Genomic DNA, 24,487 nt, shown 5'->3' with positions numbered 1-24,487 from the left:
GATGAAAGCATGCATCAACTTGTAGAAGGCGACTTTCTGTTAAAGATGCTATTTTTCATTTTAGCTTCAGTCTACACTCATGGTGTGCAAGAAAAATCTATTAATAGTTTACGCTTCAAACTCATCGTTTAAGCTTGGTATTGAGATGACAAGGCTTAAAAATTATAGTGAAGAGGAAAATTGTGATTATAAAATAAAAATTATTAATGAAGACATTATAGATTTTTTATTATATAAGTGTAGAATTAAATCAATTCAGTTTCTAAACCATAATAATAAATGTTTAATGGACATTTTCATAATATAATTTAAGCCGTCCAAGCACTCCAAACAGGGCATTTAGGCTAAATGCTGAATGTGTGCGGGCATGAACCCGTTTAGGCTCCCGTACTGCAACGATCCTTGCCGTTTAACATTTAACAAAATTTTTATCAAACACAATGCCTGCTCACTTGGCGTGTAGCATTAGTAGAGGGGGAAAAAAAAAGATTCTTAGCCGTGAAAAATAAAGAATTAAGTGAAATTTTCAGTAAAGCTCCAATGCAACCCACTCTGTGCTGTGAAACACATGCATCAATCGGTAATATTTAGTACATTTATCAGGGAAAAATATGGATCTTTTTAACTACTGATTTTCAATTCCTTTCGCTACTTAATACGAAAAAAAAAGGGAATATTACATTTACAAAGTGTAATTTTGCTAAATTACAAGAGTTAAGATATCAGCAGCAAAACCCACAATGGGCAACTCTAAAAGGCATGTATATTTTGCTTGTCAATGAAGATGGGATGAGTTCCAGAATCAACACTCGGCAATCAAATGCACTCAATCACCCACTCAATGGCCGTTTGAAATCTCCTCGAGATTTTTGTCTTTACTACGCTGATAAACTGATTTCCGGTGATTTACTTCTTCTCTGTTGGACATAAAATCAGAAAAGTGCCAATTGATTAATTATTTGGAAACTTTTGTTCCCCAACCAAGATCATAAAACAAGGGAAGCGGAAAATGATACCAGATTTGCTTATTTAAAAGGAGACTGAATGAAAACAATGAAATCAAATGATATAATAACAGACTGAAAGAGGAGTAAGAACCTGAGACAATTCCATATAGAATCATAATGAAGAATAGCAACAATTCTTTGCTTCCTTCTTCTTTGGAGTTCTCTGGAACGCTTAATTACAGGCAACTGCTTGATCCCCTTGGCCTCCATTAATTCCTTGGCAATCGCTAGATCTGTGTCCGGGTAGCAGGTTAAAAGTCCACGCTCTCGGCCTCTATAGCTTATCCCTCGAGTACAAATAGAGGAAACAAGACATGTATTCACCTATAAATATTTCACTTGCATGTCATCAGTAAGGATATAGATAGACAAAGTAAAGACAAGCTGCGAGAGTTCAGAAAAGTAAGGCAACAATTACATACATCGGAAGCTATTGAATCGCCCTTGGAATTATCACTAGACAGTTTGGACAAGCAACGTTTAATGTCACCATATGTTAATATACCCTCCAGGAAATCTTCACCGTTAACCACAAGGACACAATTCTGTTGGCCATCTTTCATGGATTCTATTGCTTCTTTTAAGGTTACAGTAAGTGCAACCTTTACAAAGTCCTTTGACATAGCCCTAGAAACCTGACAAGGAGGGATGGAGAATTGAAGTAGCTTAAGTCACAATTAATGGAAAATAAGCAGGATTGTAATTTGTGAGGAGCTTTAGTCAGGTACAAAATGATGAAGCATATCAGGAAAATTGTACCTTCAATTCTTCCAAAAGCATTTCTTCAGCTGCTTCAGAGTCAGCAGAGTTTTCTACGACAGAGAGTTCTAACTCATCTCCGCCATCAGTCCTCCTCCATAAAACCTCATTTTTATCTTCCATAGGTGAAAGAGACGAATAACCCCTAGCCAAAGTCCGTTTATCAGATGCATCCGTCTCCTTGGCCTGGTTTGCCACAGAGGGAACCCATATTGCCAATCCAACAGCTCCCTACTTGCGAAATAGGGGAAACAAAATCAAGCACCAAGGTAACATTAGCCTCTGAACAGCATCAGTGCATTGTTATGAAAGACTACAACTTAACAGTATCAGTGCATTGTTGCAATTGTGATTGCCTTCAGAAGACAACATCCGCATGCCATTGCAAAATGGAAAGGAAAGGAATTTTCATAGGCAATAAGCAGTGAACACACCCATGCCAAACATGAAAGATGCAAGAAGATTTTGGATCAATTACCATGAGAGGAAGCAATATCCTGTAATCTCTAGTCAGCTCAAAGAGAAGTAGAACTGATGTCAAGGGTACAGAACAAACAGAAGCTAATGTAGCAGCCATTCCGACCTGCATTATGAGTTTGTAAGGACAGTGATTAGCTAATGAAGATCAACATCCCCAACAACCCTCAGACCAAGCCAACAAAAATGTAATTCTTCTTTATAAAATGGAAATGTTACCAGAGCATAGGCCTGCGGCTCTGCAACAGCGACATTGCCTGGAATGGCTGAATTTATAATTTCTGCAGCTGAACCACCAAATACAGCACCAACAGCTGCACCAATCATCAAACTTGGTGCATAAAGACCACCCACAAGCCCAGACCCTTTGCACAAAGCTGTGGCCACAACCTTAGCAGCTGCAAGTTGAGTTAACAACCAGATTCCAGGAGCAGATGCAGTTTTCCCAGTATGTAGGATTTCTTCAACATTTGTGAAACCCCAGTATAGTATTCCCGGATATCTAAGAGCAATTATCCCAGCTCCCAAACCACCTAAAGCAGGGCATACAACAGGAGGAAGGCCAAATTTTTCCTTGATGAAATCAAATGACTTTGTAAACCAAGCAACCAAACGAGTGAAGACTACACTTACAACTCCACATAGCATGCCCAATATGAGGTATAGAGGTAATTCTGCGAGACAATATCAAAAACAAATAATCAGTAAGCAGATGATTCATGAACCGTCTATTGAAATTTCATCTATGGATTGGACGAAATTATCCCGGACCGAAAAAAAAATGAAACATCTGACTAATAGAACAAGCAGAATCAGAAATCAAATATATAAAATTACAAAAGAAAAAAAATAAATAAATAAAATAAACTAAGATCTCCAACAAGCACGGTTAATGTCCAATAAATACTTCACAGAAGAATACCATGCAGATTCAGGATAAAACCAATATATAAAAATCAAGAACAATACCAGCAGCTGACTTCAAATCATATGAGGGCACAGTGAATGCTGATTGTGTCCCCAGCAAAACAGTTGATACTGTAGATGATATAACAGAGGCCAATATTATCATTGCGGTTGTAAATGGGGGTGAGTTTTCAGCCCGAAGAGGCCTTAACACAGTTTCAATGGCAAAGAAACAACCGGCTACAGCCGCATTAAAACCTGAAAGCAAATTGAAACAGAAATATCAGCCACTTGAACGATCAAAACTGGAAAGGGGACACATTCTAGAAGCTCAAATAATCAGCTACTTGAACGATCAAAACTGGAAAGGGTACACGTTCTAGAAGCTCAAATAATAACTCCCAATTACATTAATAAATAAGGATGAGAAAACTCAACCTCATTGTTATTCATATCTAGATCAAAGCTAGCTATTAAATACAAAAGTGCATACAGATCCATAATAAATTTATGATACCTGAAGCAATTCCAGAAGCAGCACCAGCTGCAACAAGCGCAATTTTCCTTTCTCTGTTATTTTCCATCATTAAAGAAAAACCATTGGCACATGATTTTCCAATATCAACACTAGGACCTTCAGGACCCAAAGAACAACCAGTACCTAAAGTAACAGCAGCCTGAATGGCCTTTATTGTAGGAAACACTCCGGCAACCAAATCAAAACCTTGTCTATCCAAAGAACTCGACTGCTTTATTTGATTTAATATCTCAAGTAACCCATGCATCATTCCAACAATTACCCCTCCCGTCACTGGAATGAGTAAAATCCGATGCCAAGTGTCCGCCAGTCTCTGTAATCGAAGCCAAGCAGCACCCTCATTCGGAGTACCCGCCCAGGCCCATTCATGTATAATATGAACCTAAATAACCAGCCAAGCAACCAGTTTGTATTAGCCTAAAAAAAAAATCAAACTTTAAAACAGAAAAAAGGAACAAAAGATCAATTTCCTTGCAAAGCAATCAATTTGGATAAATATTTGCAACTAGCAAAGCTACAAAGCAAAAAAGATTCAAACTTCAAGACAAAAAGATCAAAATTCAGTAAAAGCTAACCCCTTTATTGAAGAAGGCAACGCACAAACCAGAGGCGAGGCCGAGAAGGCAACCGATGAGAAGCAACGCCCACTCAGGAGGGGCACTTTCCGTCAGAGAATCACGAGCGTCCACATAATTATGGTGATCGAAAGACGACGAACGCGAATGCGAAAGAGGAGGATCTTTGAAAGTTATGCGGCGATCGGAAAATCGACGATCCAATTGCTTAAACAGATCTTTGATTCCGCCTGCCGCGGAAGGAGTACTGGTTCTATTCGACGGCGAATCTGGAGCTGATTCTAAGTCTTCTTGATTCGACGATCTCAGCGGACGCCTCTCATCGCTTGACATTTTCTGCTTTCGAAATTTTTTTTATTTTTTATTTTTTTTGGTTTACGATTTATCAGTTCTTCATTTTGTTTGTTCTACTGGTTTATGCATTCGTAGCCTTCTTCTTCTTCATCGTCTTCGTTTCGTTTCGTTCCGTTTTGTTTTGTTTTGTTTTCATTTTGAAACTTTGTTTTTCATTTCCTATAATATTAATATAGTGTGACGTAAAAATGAAGGTAAAATATTATTTTTAAGAGAATAATAAAAGTAATTATCAATATATGGATTACGAAAACCAAATATGAAGTTTTTCTTTTAAATAATAATTTATGAAGTTAAATTTTCTATAAACGAAGGAAAAAAAAATCATTTTATTTATTTTTAGGGAAAGGAAGCAAAGACCTTTTTTTTTTGACAATAAAAGTAGGAAGCAAAGACCTTTTACTTGTGGTGTGGACTGCAGTTGTTTCACAGTCAACAATTAACACTCGTTTTTGTAACTAGAGAGTAGAGAGGTGGTCTTTATTAATTAGTCTGTACAAATTATCTATCTATCTATCTTGGTTCTAATTCATTTCTTGATATTCACCAATTTTTATGCACATTAAAATTTTGTTAATATTTATTTTTGAATGATCAATTTTACTCCTTTTAATTTATGATAGCCCATATTATTATTTGCAGTTAAAAGAAAAATATATGAAAAATTTGATGAGAATTAAAGAATTGAGAATGAAAAGAGAAGAAAAATATTAATTACACATACACATATCTTTTAAATTCAAATTATTAAAGAAAGTATTGTACAAATCTCATCTAATAATCCCACTAACTAAAATAAGATGGGATGGTGAAGAATCCAAACCCCACTGACTGAGCATATGTATGTATCTCAATGAATGAATTGTTTTTCAATAAAAAAACAAACAATAAGAGTAGAACACGTTGTGTTGTATCATTTGATAATTTGGCATTATTGCCCACCGGACTTTGTTGGCCTTTGCCACCCACGAACGCATACACAACAAGAGGTTATCATCCATTTCTTTCGAGGGCAAACAATTTGATTTTAGTAGATCACAATATTACATATCATATATTATTATTATTATTATTATTTTAAAAGAAGAATGATACTTTAAGTCTTCAATAATTTTCATTATTTATATCATTTAAGTCCTTAATTCTGTAATAATAAATTATTACTTACATAAAGAGTGTGTTCGGCAGCCAGCTTAATAATTTATACAGTGCAATCTTATGTTTAGATTATAGCAATAGCTGCACAATGCACTATAAATGTAACAACTGCCAAATTATGCTAACCTTAACCTTGGGTTTATTACATAATAAAACATTATTCTCTCTCTATTATATATTATAATAAAAAAAATAAAACTTATATTTAATGTTACATTATTTAATATATGTATGATATTATTCAATAATAGGATATTATATTTTCATTTTTATATTAATTATAAAAAATAAAAAATAATTTAATATCGTAATATAATACTAAGATAAATTATTAAATAGTTAATTTAACATAACTAATAAAAATTAAATATTAATATAAAATAATGATATACAAATATTATTATATCTAGTTCAATTTACTGTACCACGTATGAAATTGTATTATAATTTAATCGTAATACAATACACCATAAATTATATAAGATGATACAATTAATGTAATATAATATAATGTGTTAAACGCGCCCAAAATATAAAACAAAATTATAAGTTAAAAAAAAAAAAACATTTATCCCGAAACAGTAAAGTTCAAACCTTAAAATTATAACATCACGACATAAGGGATTATAATAAATAATTAAAAAAATTAAAAATCTAAATGGTAATAATAAAACGAATTAGGGAGCCAAGTGTTATTTTATTTTCTAAATACTTAAAGGAGATGACAGATGGAGAGCGCGTGGACACGTGCTAGAGAGCTGGCGTGGCTGTGTCAAAAAAGTTTGGTTAGGCATGGCACTCGTTTCTTGGCGGATGGAATGAAAAGGAGGAAAAAAAAAATCTCAACAAGTGAATTAACAGAGAAACCCCTGTTCAAATTCTGCTGTGTGTCTGGTCAGAATCAGTTTGAAGACGAAATTTTGAACACAAATTTAAAACGAACACCGCCAGCCACTTTGCACCCAGAAAGCTAAAGGGAAAAAGAAAAATTTCCTTTTTTGCTATCTGAAAGCAACAAAAAGACATTCATAATTGGAAAGTTGCTGCTGATGACCAAAAAATGTTGCCTTTACTCTTTTGCTAATGTAAGAAGGGGATTAGGGTTTGACTTGGAGGACTGGATGTGGTAATCTCAGCTACTGGATCTGAAATTATAGAGAGACTTGAGCTGGGATCTGTTTATTCTTCAATCAAAACAAACCCAGCCATACAATTCAAGCAAAAAAAAGGAACAAATAGAGGTTTGATTTTTACTGTCAAGATTGGCCCTGATCTTTTCATCTGAATTCTTGGATTTGGTTTATATTTGATCTTTAAAACACTGGACATTTAAGCTTTTATGCAAATTATCATTTGTTGACCTTGACTTGAGCTGAACATTTTCTTCTGGGGTTCTGTTTTACTTATTTTTATTGAAGTTAAAATTTGGCTGGGAATTTGCTTGTGTAGCTGTAATTCCGAACCAAGTTGATTTTGTGGTAGTTGAGAACATTTCTATTTGTGAGAAAGACAGGCTTGGCTGTTGGCTGTGTGTTGTTCTGACTTTCTGAGAGATTTACAAATCATAGAATCTTCACTGTTCTGTGGACAAAAGTATAACAAATGCCCTGTGGCAAAATCCAGTTCTTACATAATTGCTAAAGATTGATCTAATTCCTTTTGACCCTGAAATTTAAATTTGTGGAGCATAAGTGTTGGTCTTTGTTAGTCTTTACTTTGAAGAACTGCATGTAGCTCTTGAAAATTGTTGGTTTACAATTGAATTGATTACCATGAATATATAGGTACTCTGAGGCAACAACCAATATGCATGCTAGGCATCGAAGTCCTGGAAATGGCTACAGGTCAATAGGGATGGGCATGGGCCCAGAAGCTTCAGCTAGAGGCCGTGGATTTTACAATTCAGAATACCGGGGCTTCAACCGTGGGTTTGGGCGTGGCCAGGGCCAGCCTAAATCATTTCAGCCGCCGCCTCCCACACCAAGAAAGGGTGACATTTTCATGGAAGCAGGTCGACTTGCCGCTGAGTATCTGGTTTCGCAGGGACTGCTGCCTTCCAGTGTACTGTCTGGTAAATCGCAGAATGGTAATTTTAGGTCACTAGATGGAGATGGTATGCAACTTCCATCGGAAGGTCGGACATCAGCCCTTACCCGTCTTGGGAATTCTGGTTCCGATGTGGAGTCTGGTAGGAGAAGATACCCAGATGATTATAACTCAATGGGGTTGGGGAATTATTTGAAAGGTAGGAGGAAAGGGTCCTTCAGAAGTTACGGATCAGATTGGGGAAGAGAATATGGCAGGACTGGTTCATGGTCAGAGAGAAATAAAATTTCCCCCGATGTGGAGGGTGATGATGACTCTTATTCTGGGCATCAAGAGGAGCAACGTCTTGGTAAAGATGTTGATAATGGGTTGCAGAAGGCTGGGACGGGTGGATTTGCACCAAAAAGTGAGGAAGCTGGTAGCATAGAGGCTGAATCGGATAAGCATAACGTCCTTGATGTAATGGGCTCACGAGTGAGTTCTTCAAGCAACGGAAAAGATTTACTTAAAGAGACTGATGGTGAATTCTCCAGGAAAGCTGTGGAATCAACAAACATGAATGTGGAGACTGGAGAGCTGAAGGATGTTTCTTGCAAAGATGAAACAGAGAAACTGAATGACACGGAGGACTCATCCATCAAGCACTGTGCTGAGGAAGGTGATACATTGAGCAAGAGTAATAATGATTTACTAGCATTGTGTAAATTTGCCAAGGTGCCCACAAAAACTCGCTCTTCACTGTCATATAAAGGCTTGAAGGCTGATTCGGTTTCAAATAATGATGATGAAAACACTTCTGATATCAAACCTTCCAGAAGATCCGAGGTCTTAGTTGAAGATGGCTCTGCTGCTGATTTTCCATCGAATAAAACTCAAGAGTCAATGTGTAACGACTCTGAAATGTCCAAACCTCTGACCGTCCAGGCCGTTGAGTCTGTGGGAGCATTAAGCTCTACTTCTGGTATCAATCAAGGTAAATGTGCAAGATCACAATCTTTCCCAGATAGAGGTTTCGTGCATGACACCAAGCTGGAATCAGTTCAGGAGCTGTCAGATCTGCAGAGGTCCAGTTCTATGGTCATTGAGAGAGGTGAAAAACGACCCATGGAAGATAATGATACAAGGGAAGGAGCCAAAAAATTAAGAGAATGGTTTCCATCAATGGTTACTAAGGCTGATGAGTACTTTGGGATGTCCAATTTGGGTGAGAAGAAAGCAATTTCACTAGAAGAAACAGCTTCACCTGAGGAAAAGGTGATTCTGGCTTTTGATCAAGAGAGCTCAGTTAATAACTATCAATTTCAAAAGGGAATTGGTGAACCTTGTGTTGAGTACACAGAAGAGAAACAGCTTTTTCCTGGTTCATTTAAGATTTGTGACCTTAATCTAATGGAAGGTTCAGACTTGAATGAGAATCATCAGAGTGATCCAACTCGCATGTACCCTTCTGTTCCAAAAAGAGAAGCTACGCCAGTTGATATTGGTTTGTCCATGAGTAATTCCAGTATGGTTAGTGAATATAGTAGACGTCAAAGTGATTGTAAGGCGATTGAAGTAATTGATTTAGAGGATGATTCTGTCCAAGAAAACAAGACTAATGATAATTCAGAGAGAAAGTATGTTTCTCTTATCTCTGTGTTTTCTCTGTTACTTCATTGGTGCATTTCTCAAATATACATGATTATGGTGTTATAATCTTTTGGAAATCCATATTGATTTTTTTAACATAAATTGTTCCTTTATGCAGGACCGAAACTATGTTTACCAGTTTGGAAGGTTTTCCTAACAATACACAGAATTCCACTCAAATTCTTGATGTTCCGGATAACTATGATGGGCTTACAATCACACAGTTACTCAATACTTTTCCAGATTGTCCTCCAGTACCTGGGGATATTAATCCCCTTCAGAATGAGATGGTCCTACACAATGGAGAGGTATTGCCACCGTCTTCTAAGACTTTGGTTATTTATTCAACAAGGGTCTTTCTCATTTTTAATGTGAACACCAGGCAACATGATGGTTGCTGGGCGTAACTTGATGCCTATTTGTAGTGTCTTTAAATGTTTAATTTTTTAATCTTGCAGCACGAGCATGTAGTTTCCTTTTTTTCGGTTTGATCATGGAATGAATACTACATCACTAGATTCCATGTCTTGAGTTCATTACGGCGGATTAATTACCAATTGTTTTTAACTGGTTGTTTCAGGGGGCTCTTGCTGATGATGATTCAATATACATGTCCCTGGAAGAAATACCACTGAGTATGCCAGATATTTAATTTCATGCTTTGTTTTCTTTTGAATTTACAGCGTGGCTAGAAGTGTATTGGGTTAACTAATATGGTGGATGGGATTTTAGAATTTTGATAACTTATTCAAGGTGATCTAAAGGGAATGCCCAGGAAGCCATTAGAACCAGTTGTAACTTCTGTATCATGCAGTTAATGTAGGTGGTTTTTTATTCCAATTTTAGCTGGTAAAGAGCATGGGTCGGGTGATTATTGGCTTGCGAGAAGTGTTATTGGTTAGTTAATGTGGTGGATGGGATTTTAGAATTTTGGTAACTTATTGAAGGTGATCTAAAGGGAAGGGCATGAAGCCCTTCAAACCAGATTGGAACTTCTGTACTGTGCAGATTAATGTAGCTGGTTTTTTATGCCAAGTTTAGCTGGTAAAGTGCGAGGGCTGGGTGATTTACCTCTGAGATTTCATTTCATTGCTTTAGACCCTTCCCTCAAATTGTTTCATTGTTTTTTTATGCCAAGTTTGCTACTAAGTGGATGGAGTACCCTTTTTTTCTTTTTTTTTTAACGCTCAAATTTTTGGACGGTGGGCAATTGATTTTTATTTTTTTTTGCCCCTACCTTCCGCTAGATTCAAACTTTGGTGGCCAACAAAAGAAAGCTACTTGAAAACTGCTTGGCCTAGCCCCTAGGGGCAAGTGGATCGAGTACTGGTCCATTATGTTTTTTGACGTGTTAAAGTTTTGGCGTTGAATTTATGTTTCTGCACTAATATGGTAGGATCTTCTTCCCTAAATAGAAAAGAAAAGAAAATTAGTATTAGTGTTGGGTTTTATTTATTCTTAGATAAGGCAATGTTCAAATTTTTGTTGAATCATGCTTTTGTTGTGGTGATTGTGATGATAGTGTACTTGTTGACCATATGTAGTTTTAGACTTCCTCATATTTTGGTGCTCTAATTCATCCCTTGTAAGAATTGTTTTTGATGATTTTTATGTAGGCTTTTTGCGGGGATGGGAGCAGCCACCACCACAAGAATATGAGAAGCCTTTCTGATATGGCGATCGCTGAAAACTTAACTGAAGATACTGCTTGGTTTGCATAATATTTGGCCACTGGGTTCTTTTGTTGCAATTACTATTTACTCCAACTGTATGCCTGCTTCTGGTAGTAGTTTGATTTTGTTGATAGAAGATAAGCATATTCCTTCGGTAGGAATTCAGGCAAACCGTGATTTTTTTTTCACTATATTTGGCTGTTACACCTCATTGTAAACTAAATGGCGTTTGTAGTGTTGTTGGTTGAAAAAATATCTACTTACTTTTCCACGCATAATACCTGGTTTTCAGAAATTATGTCGTCTAATACATTAAGGTCTAACAAATTTATGACCATTTTTTCGTCAAATGGGAACTTGCATATTTAAATTGATAATATGAGAAGGATAGATTAATGTAGGCTGCTCCAATGTTCCCCGCTTGGAGCACTTTGCTGCAAATTCTGATGACAAAAATCATTTTTATTTCACTCATGGCTTAGCAGCTGTTTTCTGCTTACTCTGTCTAAATGCATCAATTGCTGATTGGTTCAATGATTTAGCAAATTTGTTTGAATCAAGATTCTTGTTTGATATCTGGCTGTATCTGTACTATGGTAATGGACTAGCAGTCCAAGTTATTGGATTGGAGGGAGAAACTTCTTATCAAGTTTCAAAAGCTTAAAGCTCAGAATAATTTCATTGCCAGCAAACTGGTAAGAAATTATCTTCCCTCCCTGTAACACAGGATGTCTTTGGCTATATACTAGACTTGCTCAGCTGAGCATGTAGCTGCATTTGGCATATAATTCCAACTTCTTTGTGCTGCTAGTCACTCTAAACAAGCACTGGAGGTCTTTTCCATGCCCTAGAATGTATTGTTTTTATTCATAAGCTAGAACTAAAAGAGCAGTGGCCGGTAGCACATGCAGATGCAATCTCTGTTAAAAAAACGGAGCACTTGCAGTCCAACTTGTTCGCTCAAGAAGAAACGAAAGAGTATGACATGACATGCGAAAGAAGTCTATTAACTCAAGAAATGAAAGATAAAGACGTGTGACCAGAAATTAAGGGCTACCTATAATATAGCTTACAAAGTCTACAACCTTTTATTGTATACAATCCGTTGGTGGATCATGATCATGTATAATGCGTATATTCATCAGTGTAGAAGGTCTTTAAATTCTTAATGGTCCTCCTGGTCTATATGGACCCACCTGCCTTGATATTTAAGACGTTTGATTCTACAATATCTGATGGCCTTTTGTCCCCAATTTGCATCTTCTTCTTGTACATTTATTATTTACTGCCCATTTGGCTAAAAAGCAAAGGGCTGAGGAAACCCTTTGGTTGTTTTGGCTCAACACTGATGAAAACTCGGTTCAAAATTCAAAAGCTTGTCGACTGTTGTGATAATAGCATGAACTTGCAGCACACATGCTAGCTTTAACTTGAATAAACAAGTGGTATCAGAACCAATGAGGCTAATTGAACATGGTTCCACGTACAGCGGATGTTTGTTGCATATTGAATTGACGATGTGCAGTTTTTGAGTTACCAATTTGATCTGCCGAACTGACATTGACTGTTTCTGAATCCATAGTCATTAAAGTGGAAGAGTGGGAGTTGGAACGCCTTTCTTGTTTTGTTACGTTTTCAAACTTGGTTATTGCCTTAATTAAGAGAAAGAAAAAGAAAAAGAGTCGTATGGGGGGGGGGGGGGGGTAGGGGAAGATTATGGGGGAACCGTTACAAGTCCTTGTCAGCATCCAATGAATGGGATTTTAATTTAATTAAATCTTCTTACAGAAGGAAAAAAAAAAAAAGGAACTGCTTCATTACGTTAAGTAAGCACAATCTGAAAACAACATCACATGGTCCATATTATGTATGTATGTATGTATGAATGTAAGTAATGGTAGTCTTAAAAGAAAAATCTATGAAGAAAGCAAAGCAATTAAGCAAAGTTAGGACAGCAACGCACACTTTGCATTTCTCTTCTTAGTCAGCACACTTTGCACAGCGCAGGCACTGCGGAGGCTTCAAAACAATCTCAACAAAACAACATGACAAGTGGGTCATTCATTTTGTCCGCTTAAAGAGTTATATGGACCTTCACTCACTTGGGTTTTCAACTCTCTAACCAGTTGTCTTTTGGGACTGTGCATTGAACCTCCAAATAGTGGCCAGTGCTACTAGGCCTAGCTGTCTAGCTGATTGATTATATAAATAAAACGTGCAACCTCAGGCTCTCTCTCTCTCTGGTTTTTTTTTTCACTTTTTGACATGCAGCTATTGATTGTTCAGTAAATACTTAGAATTATGCTTTGGCACCAAAATTACATAGGCCCCCTTAAAATTTGATGTTTATGTAAATATGATCTTGTGGTCGAACCAAAAATCTAGTCCGGCGGCCACAGTCTAAATGTGATAACAAATCATGTCCACTTAACCAGTTTGTTATCTTTTTCAAACATCCATCAACAGCAGTTGCTTAATGGTCAGAACTTCAAAACTTCTATTTCTACTACACCAACGACTTAAAAGCCATAGCAGCACGTCATACCAAAGGAATATATACTTAATACATATTTACATTGGGAATTGTCACTTTACTCCTTACATTATTATAATCAACTCTCGCCATTTAATTCCCCATTATTTTTATAATAGCTAATTACTAACGTACTGTTAATATTCTAATTAATGACATTGGTTTACATTTCTACAGTAACTATTAATACATTAAAACAAAATACATGTACACACATAATTTTTTTTTTTTTTTTTGGGTTAAATGAAATCCTCTTTTGTTTTCGATATAAAAACTCAAAGATAACAAGATAGTTAAGGAACAAAATCCTCCTAGTTAAGGAGCAAAATCCTCCAATCATACATGAAAACCATATTAACAAAAAAGTAAAATAAGCCAAAGCATCTACTAACTTAGTTACAAATCTTTGAGGCATGATAGATTTCAAAATTATTGTTTTAGTGCAAGTAAGTGTTAATTAAATATTAAAAACAATATGAAACAGCTCCGTAAGTACATTAAAAAAACATGTAAATTTCTACAAAATAAATATTCTATAAAATACTCTTAGAAAGCTGTTAATTAGCTAATTAGCGATATTAGAATTTTATAATTTCTACAAAAATCTACCCCTTTTTTTTTACGCAATATGCTATTATTTGGCTTAATTATTATTCTAGAGGGAGACATAAATTTTTTAAGTAATTTTCTTTTCCCTTTTATTTTTTTTAATTGTCATTTATTTATCTTTTCTTTGTGGCAAATAATAAAACACATTAACAGAGTTTTTTTTTTTAAAAAAATTTTTTGCCCTCACTAAAAAGTGTGTGTGTGTGTGTTTTTTTTAAAAAAAAAAAATTTCTTCCACCAATCTCTCTGTCACTCCTTATTTTATTGATAAAAAAAGAGATGGATGGATGATTGATCATGTAATCTGATAACGAAATCATGAAAGACGGTCAAAGCAAGTAAATCATGCATGCACTGTACTACCGAGTCACAGTGACAAATAAAATCACAGCGACATGTTGTCGCGGGCACAGTGAAACAAATGGAAACTAGTAATCTTTCTTTTTATAGCCTTGCCTTTGTTTTGCTGCACTTGCCCATTAAATAAAAAATAAAAAATAAAATTTATTATTATTATTATTTTTATTATTTTTACTACTGCCAAAAAAAAAGAAAAAAGAATTCGAGTCTGAAGTCTGATCTCTGAAGCAGGCTGCAGCAGCTCTCAGCTCCGGCTGGGATCCTGGAGTAAGATCTTGCAGCGTAAACGTGGCATCATTTGGGTGAGCGGGGCAGACACTGTTAATCTCCGTACACGTGTCCCGTCCTTTTTTCTTTTCTTTTTTTAATTTCAAAAAATCTTGCAAGGGAGAGGACCCCACGGAGCCAGACATCCAACCGTCACATCTCTTTCATCCACCACACTTCCTCTCTTCTGTTGTGTTGTGCTGCTGCAAGAGCAAGTGCGAGTGCTGCTGAGTCTTTGACTCCACTTTCTTTTCCGCTTTTTTATAAATATTTTCTCGTGTTCCATGTCTGAACACTCATTGGGTCCTCTCTCTCTCTCTCTCTCTCTCTCTCTCTCTTATATTTCCATAAATTTTGATGGCCAAAAAAAAAAAAAAAAAAAAAAGATGTTATGCGATCACACGTTTATTTTTACCCACCGCCCATCAATATTTGCATGAATTTTCTTCTTCTTTTTTTAAAAAAAAAAATAAAAAATTGGAGAAAAATTTGCATGAACCTCGGTCTTCTAAAATAATCGTTAATTTGCCAAAACGCGAATAGGGTTTTGGTTGTTATATATGAAGAGGGTGAAATATATATATATGTGTACCCAAATGCACATGGATTTTTGAGAGCAAATTAAGATGTCAAGTTGCTATGAACCACTTCTTATTCATTGATCATATCATATACGCATGAAATAAAATATGTACTATATATGTCTATCAAGATTTAGATGTATCATATCAGCGGCCCCTATAATAATACCTCTCTAGCTCCGCCGCAACAAAGTGATGAAATATTATATCTTTTTGGTGTTCCCATGCATGAACCCTATCAATGTACAAGGCTTTAATATCTATTTTTAGTGCCCCCCCCCAAAAAAAAAAAAAAAAAACTCACTTTAAAGGTTTGAAAAACGTGTAATGGAGTATCATCCTTTTGCAAATGTTAAGCTGCATTTGGTAATATCAAAATAAATTTTAGCTTCCCCATTAAAAAAAAAAAAACAAAAAACAAAAAATTGCCCCCTAGTTGTGAGAGTTTTTGTTGTCATGCTTAGAGTTTATTTTTTAGTGATACTATTAGCATCTACCTCTTTTAAAATCAAATCAAATAAAATCTCTCTCTCTCTCTTTAATTTTTTTGACAAATTATCCTTCTAATTAAAACTTAAAAGAGGTGTCGCCTGTAGCTCTATTTTTATTTATTTTTATTTATTTTTAATAAAGAGTTGTATGGTCAAAGCTAGAGAATAAGTAAATATAGGCCTGGCAAAGCAAAATAAAAATAAAAATAAAAATGTTAGTATTAGAAATAAAAGATGACTTTTTTACAAACTACACCTTAACATTAGATACATTTATAATTTGACCTTTATTAGTTGATGTTTATTACGGAATGATCCCTGTATACTGTATAGCGCTATCTTTTATAATTTTAACATCTAAATCATCGTCTGTTATATTTTAATCTCAACTAATGTTATTTACAACAAAATGGTGCCTTAATCCAAAATATAATAATTAAGGATTAGATTATCAATTAAATACTCTAGCAGCTAAAAACCAACTTTAAAAAAAAATAAAAATGAAGCCTTACTGGATTGATATGCAATGGTATAAGAAGTGTTATAGCTTCGGTCGATTTTTAAATATTTAGAAGCATTAATAATACTTCTATTTAATTGTCAAAAAATCACACGCGTCGAACACAAAGCAAAAGTAATCTTTTTACTTGTATGAATAAAGGGTGGGGGGGAAAATAAAACTGCTTTGAAATTACAAATAATAATTTAATTAATTATTGGCAGTAGGAGCGGGGCTGCGGGAGATGTCACTTTGAAGATGCAAGCTTAAGAGAAAAAAAAAAACAAAGAAGCGTTAAACAGAAAAAAAGGGGTCGAAAGGTACATCAAGGAGTTGTTAAAACTATATTTATATAATTGTAAAATATTGTGGGGAATTATTAATAAAATGTTTTTTTTTTTCCTATTTCTCGATTTTCTTTGAAGTTGATCATTTCTTCGAGCAACTTTAATGGCTAGTGGGGTCAATCCATGTTCAATCTTAGCTGCTAAAGAAACCCCATTTTATTATATAGCCCATAAAATAAGGAATTAAAACGTTTCTATTTTTAATTTTGGTCCAACGGCTTACGAATTGGCGACAAGAGTCGTTGAGCCGAATTTTATTATTTTACACTACAAATTGTGGGGTTGAATTGCAAAGGTGATGGGAGGGGAAAAACCATGGAGATTTCTGTCACTCTTTCCGTTAAAGTCATTGAATTATATATGTAAATGGTGGAAGTGGAAGATATGTGATACTAACACGCATGAGACATTTATATATATATATATATGTATATATGCTTATAATCAATTGTATATATATTGCGTGAAGCGAAACCCATACTTGTAAGATTATGTTTTATTCTTTAATTTCATTTTTTGAAACAAGTCAAAGTATTTTTAATAAGTAAATGATTTAAAACAATATTTATGCCTTTAATTAAAATTCTACAACGCATAGATAATTGTGAAGACTACTAGCTAGCTAGATGGGGCTCCTCCACACCAAAATTTGGGATAAAAAATATAATTCTCAATTGAATAGCAGGGCTCCTACGACAACACGTACGTCGGCCTTGAGAACCACAGCTTAATATTGTTTGAATATGAGCATTGGAGTGGAGATTATGCGTATCGGCATTGAGAGATTGCTTTGAGAGCAGGGACTATCAAAGTTTGAGAAGTTGAAAGAGATTGGGAGAAATGGATAGGATCGTAGTGAGGCTCAGGCTCACAAATATCATCGCTTGTTACATGGGAAATGCATGGGGATTTTTCTTCTTTCTTCCCAATATTTGTGCAATAAATTAAATTTGTTTTATACCCCATGAGAAAATAACTTTTTGGGAAGACAATTTAATACACAATAGATTGCAACAAAATTAAATGCGTTCTTGTTTTTTCGTGCATTTTAGGTTCCAAGTGGATGCATGCATGAATGTATATGAAGCAGATTTATTTGTGATATATCTATCAACCGCCACTAATTTTAGTACATTATTCATCAACTTGAATAATTGTCACAATGTCACTCGTAATCATTTCTTGAAGCTCAACCTTAATTCCCTCCGTTTGATAATTTCTCGAGACATTTCCATGCCCCCCCTCCCCTCCCCCCCCCCCCCCCCCCACCCCAACACCTATGTATAGTACTAATTAACAGTTTTAGTTTTCACTATATATCTAAAAACAATTATAATTCCCACACAAAATTCACGTGTAAAGTTATTACCCGAATGAAAGGGTGATAAATATGTGATATGTAATAGACTTTTAATATCCATTTGAGTGGGAGAAAAATTTCTTATATTATTAATTTTATAACAATAATATTATTCGTTAAAAAAATAATAAAGACACACGGACAAAGTAACTTTAATTAATCTTGATCCTTTTTAATATAATTGTTATATTATAATATATATATATTGATGTTACAATAAGGTATGATAATTAAATTCATACAATAACAATAACTTAGGTTAGTCCTTTTATAAAAAGAAAAAAAAAAGTTTAGTTTAGGGACTTTGAGTGTTGAATATAATTCATAAATTCGTGACAATCTGAATCATATAATTCTTATGTATACATGTAAAGAAAAGGAAAATTAGCAGTCATCCATCTTCAAACTGCCATGATATTAAATATACTACAACACTTTCTAATTGTATCACATTTTAATTTTAAAATTGATATTATTCATCCACCAAACCATTAGCTTCCGCTAAAAATTAATAGAATTGTAACAAATTGATCATTTTACCATTGAAAATCAATTTAACGTAAAAAAAAAAAACATACGGAAGTTATCAGTAATATATCTTAAGTTTATCACGTTATCAAAAATAATAAAATAAAATTTAGTTTTTTAAAAAAATATGAAATCATAAGGATTGGATTTTTTGGGTGTTTATGAATTACGGTTTAGGGTAATTTGTGGATTTTAGTTTGATTATTTAAATTTGCGAAGATAAATTGAGAAAAAAATTAGAAATTTTTTTAATTAAGGAATAAATGGAGTTTAAGTGTATTAAATTAAATATTAGTTATGAAAATAATTTTTTATTTTTATGTTTTAAACTATTATTTTTAAATATTTAGCATGTTAAATGTCTAGATCACCCTCGTGACATCATTAATTATATTATAAATGACAGTTAACGTTTTGGTGAACGAGTGATACATATTATAAACTTAGAGTAGAAAATTAAAAAAATTCAATTTTTGTAGTATTTTTTACAACAAGATAAACTGGAAGTGGAAGATTGATAATTTTTTTTTTCTTTTTATAAACATATTAAATGCCTAAATTATCTTATGGTATCGTCATTTAAAAGTATAACTTAAAAGTATTATAATATTTTTTTAATAACAAAAAAATTTATGAGTGGATGGTAAATAATAATTTTCCTAAAAAATAACCACTTAGTAAAAGATTCAAGACAAAAAAAAAATAAATCTAGGAGGGGAATGAATGAATGAATGAATGAATCTAGAACAGTAAATAGAAAGAAGCAAAGAGCTAAGAATATATGCATACAATTAAATTAAAGCTGCAAAGCGCCACCAGATATCAATAATTAACAAAAAAGAAAAAATTCCCCTTAACAATGAGAGGGACGGAATTGGAATTTTCGAAAGAGAAGCGGGTAAAATACAATTTCCCACGGCGGTGATGACTGATAAATTGTCAACAGCATGACTGCAAGATATTTGTCGTGTAGCGAGGCGTAAATGAATTGTGTTTTTTGAGAATTTTCAAGAAACAAAATGTCCAAAACAGACATTTCAAAAGGGTATTCGATAAAAAAATAACAAAAAATCAGGAATAAAGAAAGCCGAGAAAATGAAAGGTTTTTTGTAGGGTAGGTGCAAGATAGGACAGCTTTGTATTTTCTTTAAATTTTCAAAAAAAAAAAATTAAAAAAACGCAAACACAAACGAGATTAGCTCTAATCAAATGCATTAAGCCATCAACATTAACTCACCTTTCATTAATGAGAGAGAGGTTTTTTATTTTTTTTTTCTTTTTCTCTTACTTGTTTAACTTTAAACAAATTACAAACATTTTCTTTAATTTTTTTGACAATTTTGCTTTTTGGGTGGAGATGTGAGAGAAGGAGAACCTGATGCTCTTTTGATGTGTTAGTGGGTGGTGCTGTTTTTCTCTCTAAAAACAACACACACACATAGGCACATAGCACACACACTCTCTCTCTCTTTCTTTCTTTTTCTCTTTCTCTTTCTCTTTCCATTTTCATTTCCATTTCTTCTTCTTCTTCTTCTTCTTCTTCTTCTTCATTTTCTCCTCAAAAAAATCATCCCTTCAAAACAACATCAAAAGGTTTGTGTGCCGTGTTATTGTTCTTATTATTATTGTTGCTGAAGTTTCATTCTTTTTCCTTCTGGGTTTGTTTTGTTTTGTTTGTTAGTTATTTTTTTCTAAGGGATCGGTTTCTTCCTTCCATGAAGCTTCTTTTGAGTTGTGATTTCATGATCTTTGCTTCAAGCAAGTCTTCTGTTTTTACCGAAATAACGGGGCAAAAATATCAAAATCTAAGTCTTTGGTCATGCGTTTATACTTTGTACTGCTTACTACTCCCCTCTAGATTTCTTCTTTTGGGATCAGTTTTTTAACTATTCACTTCCTTGATTTGTGCCTGAAAATTCAAGTCTTTTTAACTTGTAAGCCATAAAATTTCTCTTTTGGTAGTCTTTAACTCAGCTTATACACACTTTCCTGTCTTATTTTTTTTTATTTTTCTCCCGATGGCTTGCTGCAACACTTAATCTTACCTTTGCATCTTTATCTAGCTATTGCCGTATGATTTAAAAATTTTCCAAGATTTGATTTTTGAGTTTGTGCTAGTGGGTTATGGTATCTCAAAGTTTTGATTTTGAAAACTTTTTCTGGGTTTGTCCACATAAAATAATAATGCTCTTTTTTGCTTGTGGGGGTGTTTTGTTGTTTTGTTCCTTGCTTGATCAAATCAAAACATTGAAGATAGCTTCAAATTTACTCATTAATCTCCCCATCACATAAAATAACATCCATATATGGAAAGCTCTAGTCTTTAGAATAATCTCCTTCTGGGTCTCATGATCTTATTATCATTTTTGTGTATTTCTTTCAGGTTAAATGGATGAAGATTCAAGTGGGGTTGTTGTTTAATTGATCTTGTTTCTGAAACTACTGCTGATGGTGGTGGGGTTTGGAGTTTTTTTTTTTTTTTTTTTGGGTCGCTAAGGCTGCATAAATAATAGAAAGAGAGAAAGAGATAAAAATTTCAAAAGAGTGATAATAAAGAAGAGGTCAAGTGTTCCTTTTCCTTTCTATATGCTGAAGGCTAAGAAGAGCAGTAGCAGTAGAAGAAGAAGAAGACGAAGAGGAGGAGGAGCAGCTTGTGACTGTTGCAACAACAGCACAAGAAGTGTGAAGCTTTTCTTCAGATGTTATCCGTTGAAAAAACTCCATCAGATCCGTCATGTTCTTGTCAATTTCCTCAACTAAATGCTACTTGTAACAGTGATGACAAAGCTTCTCCTAAAGTAGTAGTAGATCTGCTAAACACACAAACCCATGATCATGATCATCATCATCTTCCCAAATTCTCTATAAGGTAAAAACAATTTTATTAATCATTTTAATAATCTCTTGATTGTATTCAATGAATAGTGAACAGTGTCAATAATAATAATAATAATAATAGTACTTGCATATATCTTAAAAAGATTATGCTAATATCTGATGCTTAATTTCTTCTTGGGTCAGATCCAGAGTTTTTACAAGTAGCTTTTGGTTCAGTTTCGACATGGGGCCTAACTCAAATCTTGTCTCTATTTTGGTCTTTTGGGGAGGGGGAGTGGAAGGAGATCTTTTGCTTTGATCATAAACTTATGCACGGCTCTTATCCAACCCAGCCAGCTCTAAGCTTCTAGTTTGCGTCTAAATTTGTGTAAAGAATAAATCTTTTTTGTTAAACATTTTATTTGCTCTTGATGTTATTGCTTTGTGATTTCATGTCATCTTGCTACATGTGATCCTATTTGGGTCGCAGCCACCTGGGTTAGCTTACCATATCATTCCAACATATTTGAAACTTCTGTTTAAGTTAACTAGATCCTCGAATCTGGGTATTTCTTGGATGTTTCTCTTTCAAATTCCGTGGTCCATATGTTGCTGTCATCGGCTGACATATGATATAAGGGTCTTATAGGTTCTATATTCCAGATAATCTTATAAAGTTTATTGTTGATGATTTGAGCTGACGGTGTCTTTCATATTTGATCAGAGTTACTAACCATACACAATTGTTTGAACTGTAGAGATTATGTGTTCACCTCCCGGAGCAAAGATATCAAGAAGAATTGGCCTTTCTCTCTGAAGAATTTGCAACTTTGTTTGAAACATGGTGTGAAGGAAGTATTGCCACCATTTCAGACTCATAGTGCAGTGAAGACTCAATCTATTAGGAGATGTGCGATTGAAACTGAGAAGAAAAGTGTAGCCAATTTTGATGCGGAGCCTTCTGAGCCCAACAATAAAGAAGTCCTAGACTCATCTGGTAATGCTCAATTGAATGACAAACTAGAAAATGCTTGCCTAGACACGAGTTCATGTCGATCAGCAGGAGAAAACGAATTTCCATCTACCACAACAAGTGTTTCTCATTCTGAAATAGAGTCTGTTCCTACTAAAAGACCATCTAGTTCATCGCTAGAAACTGATCCTTTATTGGAAGCCTCCGCCTCAGCCTCAGCCACAGCTGAAGTTAGAGCTGCAGGTCATCCTACAACTCGTCCCCCGGGCAAAAAGTGCAGATTGATAGTAAAATTCGGTGGCAATTCCGATCGTAGTTCGACTGAAGATATTGCTTCGAATTCTACTGCTGTATCAGAAACAATGGCTTCAAAAGTTTGCCCTGTTTGCAAGACATTCACGTCCTCATCAAACACCACTTTGAATGCACATATTGATCAGTGCCTTTCTGCTGAATCAACTCCTAAGTGGACTGCAGATTCTAGACCTACAAGGCATAGAATCAAGCCAAGGAAGACTAGACTGATGGTGGATATATATGCTACTGCCAAACATTGCACATTAGAAGAGCTTGATAGAAGAAATGGCACAAGCTGGGCTACAGTTTCGAGCTTGCCTACTCAGGATACCGAGAAGCATGAGATGCCAGCTGAATGGAAAAGGCCAAGGGTGTCACAGGTACATCCTGAGGATGCTGGTGATGTAGGTGAAGTTTATATCGATGCCAATGGCACTAAAGTTCGTATTTTATCCAAGCCTAATGATGCTGCTGCGGCATCGAAAGAATTAGAGCATTTTCAACCGAAGAATCCCTTGAAAGGATGTAAAGGAAGCAAATTCTTTTCCAAAAAGAAGAAGCGCCATGCCAGAAAACAACTCAAGTATCTCAAACTTGCTCCTCAAAGCAGAAAATTTTTCTCTCACAAAGCCCGTGCTTCTCAGGTACTCTACTTTGATAGTTTCTACTAGGATATCTAAGCATTTCTTTTTCCTCTTTCCATCTTTTTTTTTTTTTTTTTTTTTAAATCTAATATATGACAAATAAAAGTGAAAATATGTTAGATGATATCAGTCATGTAACTGGATCCATGTGCGTGATACTTATATGCCAGATTGACAAAATGTTTAAAATATCATTAACAAAAGCCACTATGTGATCATTTCTACTTCTTGTAATACATTCTGCACTTAATCACAAATTTAAGTTGGAGATTTGTGACGAATCTGGTACTTTGAAATTTAGCCACATATGCTTGTCAAATGTTTTGAACAGATATGCGGGGGTCAAGAAGGAGATTATGGGGTGGAAGAAGGTAACAAGAAGGAGAAACATCAGAGACAGAAGCAAACCAAATCTGGTGATTCTGGAGCTTTGAGACAATGGGTTTGCTCAAAACGAACAGGTCTTACAAAGAAGGTTAACAATCAAGATAACCGTAAAGCTTTCAGATGTAAATGGCATTTACCTCAGGAGTTGCTGATAGATAGTGAGCGGTCAAGTTTAGGTGAATCTCTGATAGTGGGAAATCATATTGAAAAATATGGTAATTTGTCTGAGAATCTGCCGTCTTCTCCTGGAACTAGTGTGAGGGGGGAGGAGCCATTTTACGAAGTGCAAGTTAGTGACAAGTCTGGGAGAAAGAAAGTAGGATGCCCATCATTTGGAGCCAAGGTCAGTGATAATACGGAGAGGTCTCGTCTGCCAATGAAGCAAAATAGCCATTTGAACCGAGACAATCCTATTATTCATGACTGTCGTACATCTGATGCATCTTCTTTGACCAATAAGAGAGCAAGTGTTCCTGGAGGTCTGGTTGATATCCCACCCAGTGGTAGCACAACACCGTGTATGAATTCACAAGTATTCGCATCAACATCGATAAGAGTGATATCAAGGAAAACTAGGTCAACTGTGTTTAAATCCAAGCCTAATAGGGAGAAGAAATTTTTGGCTGGAAAGATGACTCGATTGGAGCTTATTAGAAATGTAGATGAAGAGGT

At 34.9% G+C, this 24,487-nt stretch overlaps 3 protein-coding genes across 3 annotated transcripts in view; 2 read left to right on the top strand and 1 right to left on the bottom strand.

Annotated features, from left to right (window-relative positions):
* Window positions 1–575: 575 nt before the first annotated feature.
* LOC18055503 (chloride channel protein CLC-f) lies at window positions 576–4,740 on the bottom strand. Its single transcript, XM_006452716.2, has 9 exons — window positions 4,263–4,740; window positions 3,667–4,069; window positions 3,213–3,407; window positions 2,463–2,917; window positions 2,245–2,349; window positions 1,767–1,997; window positions 1,430–1,642; window positions 1,099–1,331; window positions 576–917 (listed from the first exon to the last, which is right to left on the bottom strand). The coding sequence occupies exons 1-9, from the start codon at window positions 4,593–4,595 to the stop codon at window positions 839–841; spliced, it is 2,247 nt and encodes a 748-aa protein (XP_006452779.1). The 5' UTR covers window positions 4,596–4,740; the 3' UTR covers window positions 576–838.
* A 1,800-nt stretch (window positions 4,741–6,540) lies between these two features.
* LOC18055502 (uncharacterized protein At4g26450) lies at window positions 6,541–11,575 on the top strand. Its single transcript, XM_024177619.1, has 5 exons — window positions 6,541–7,017; window positions 7,561–9,436; window positions 9,568–9,757; window positions 10,030–10,084; window positions 11,066–11,575. Exons 2-5 carry the CDS (start codon window positions 7,581–7,583, stop codon window positions 11,119–11,121), a joined length of 2,157 nt encoding a protein of 718 aa, XP_024033387.1. The 5' UTR covers window positions 6,541–7,017; window positions 7,561–7,580; the 3' UTR covers window positions 11,122–11,575.
* Window positions 11,576–20,194: 8,619 nt separating this feature from the next.
* LOC18055501 overlaps window positions 20,195–24,487 on the top strand; it is a 6,915-nt gene continuing 2,622 nt past the window's right edge. Inside the window, exons 1-4 of the mRNA XM_006452713.2 lie at window positions 20,195–20,290; window positions 21,081–21,566; window positions 22,273–23,428; window positions 23,760–24,485. Of these exons, the coding sequence (XP_006452776.2) occupies window positions 21,397–21,566; window positions 22,273–23,428; window positions 23,760–24,485 (2,052 nt within the window). The 5' untranslated portion in view covers window positions 20,195–20,290; window positions 21,081–21,396. The remainder of the gene's footprint in view (window positions 20,291–21,080; window positions 21,567–22,272; window positions 23,429–23,759; window positions 24,486–24,487) is intronic.

Source organism: Citrus clementina, unplaced genomic scaffold (assembly GCF_000493195.1).
Source record: "Citrus clementina cultivar Clemenules unplaced genomic scaffold, Citrus_clementina_v1.0 scaffold_1, whole genome shotgun sequence".
Lineage (NCBI taxonomy): Eukaryota > Viridiplantae > Streptophyta > Magnoliopsida > Sapindales > Rutaceae > Citrus > Citrus x clementina.
This window is presented reverse-complemented; position numbering and strand designations above follow the sequence as displayed.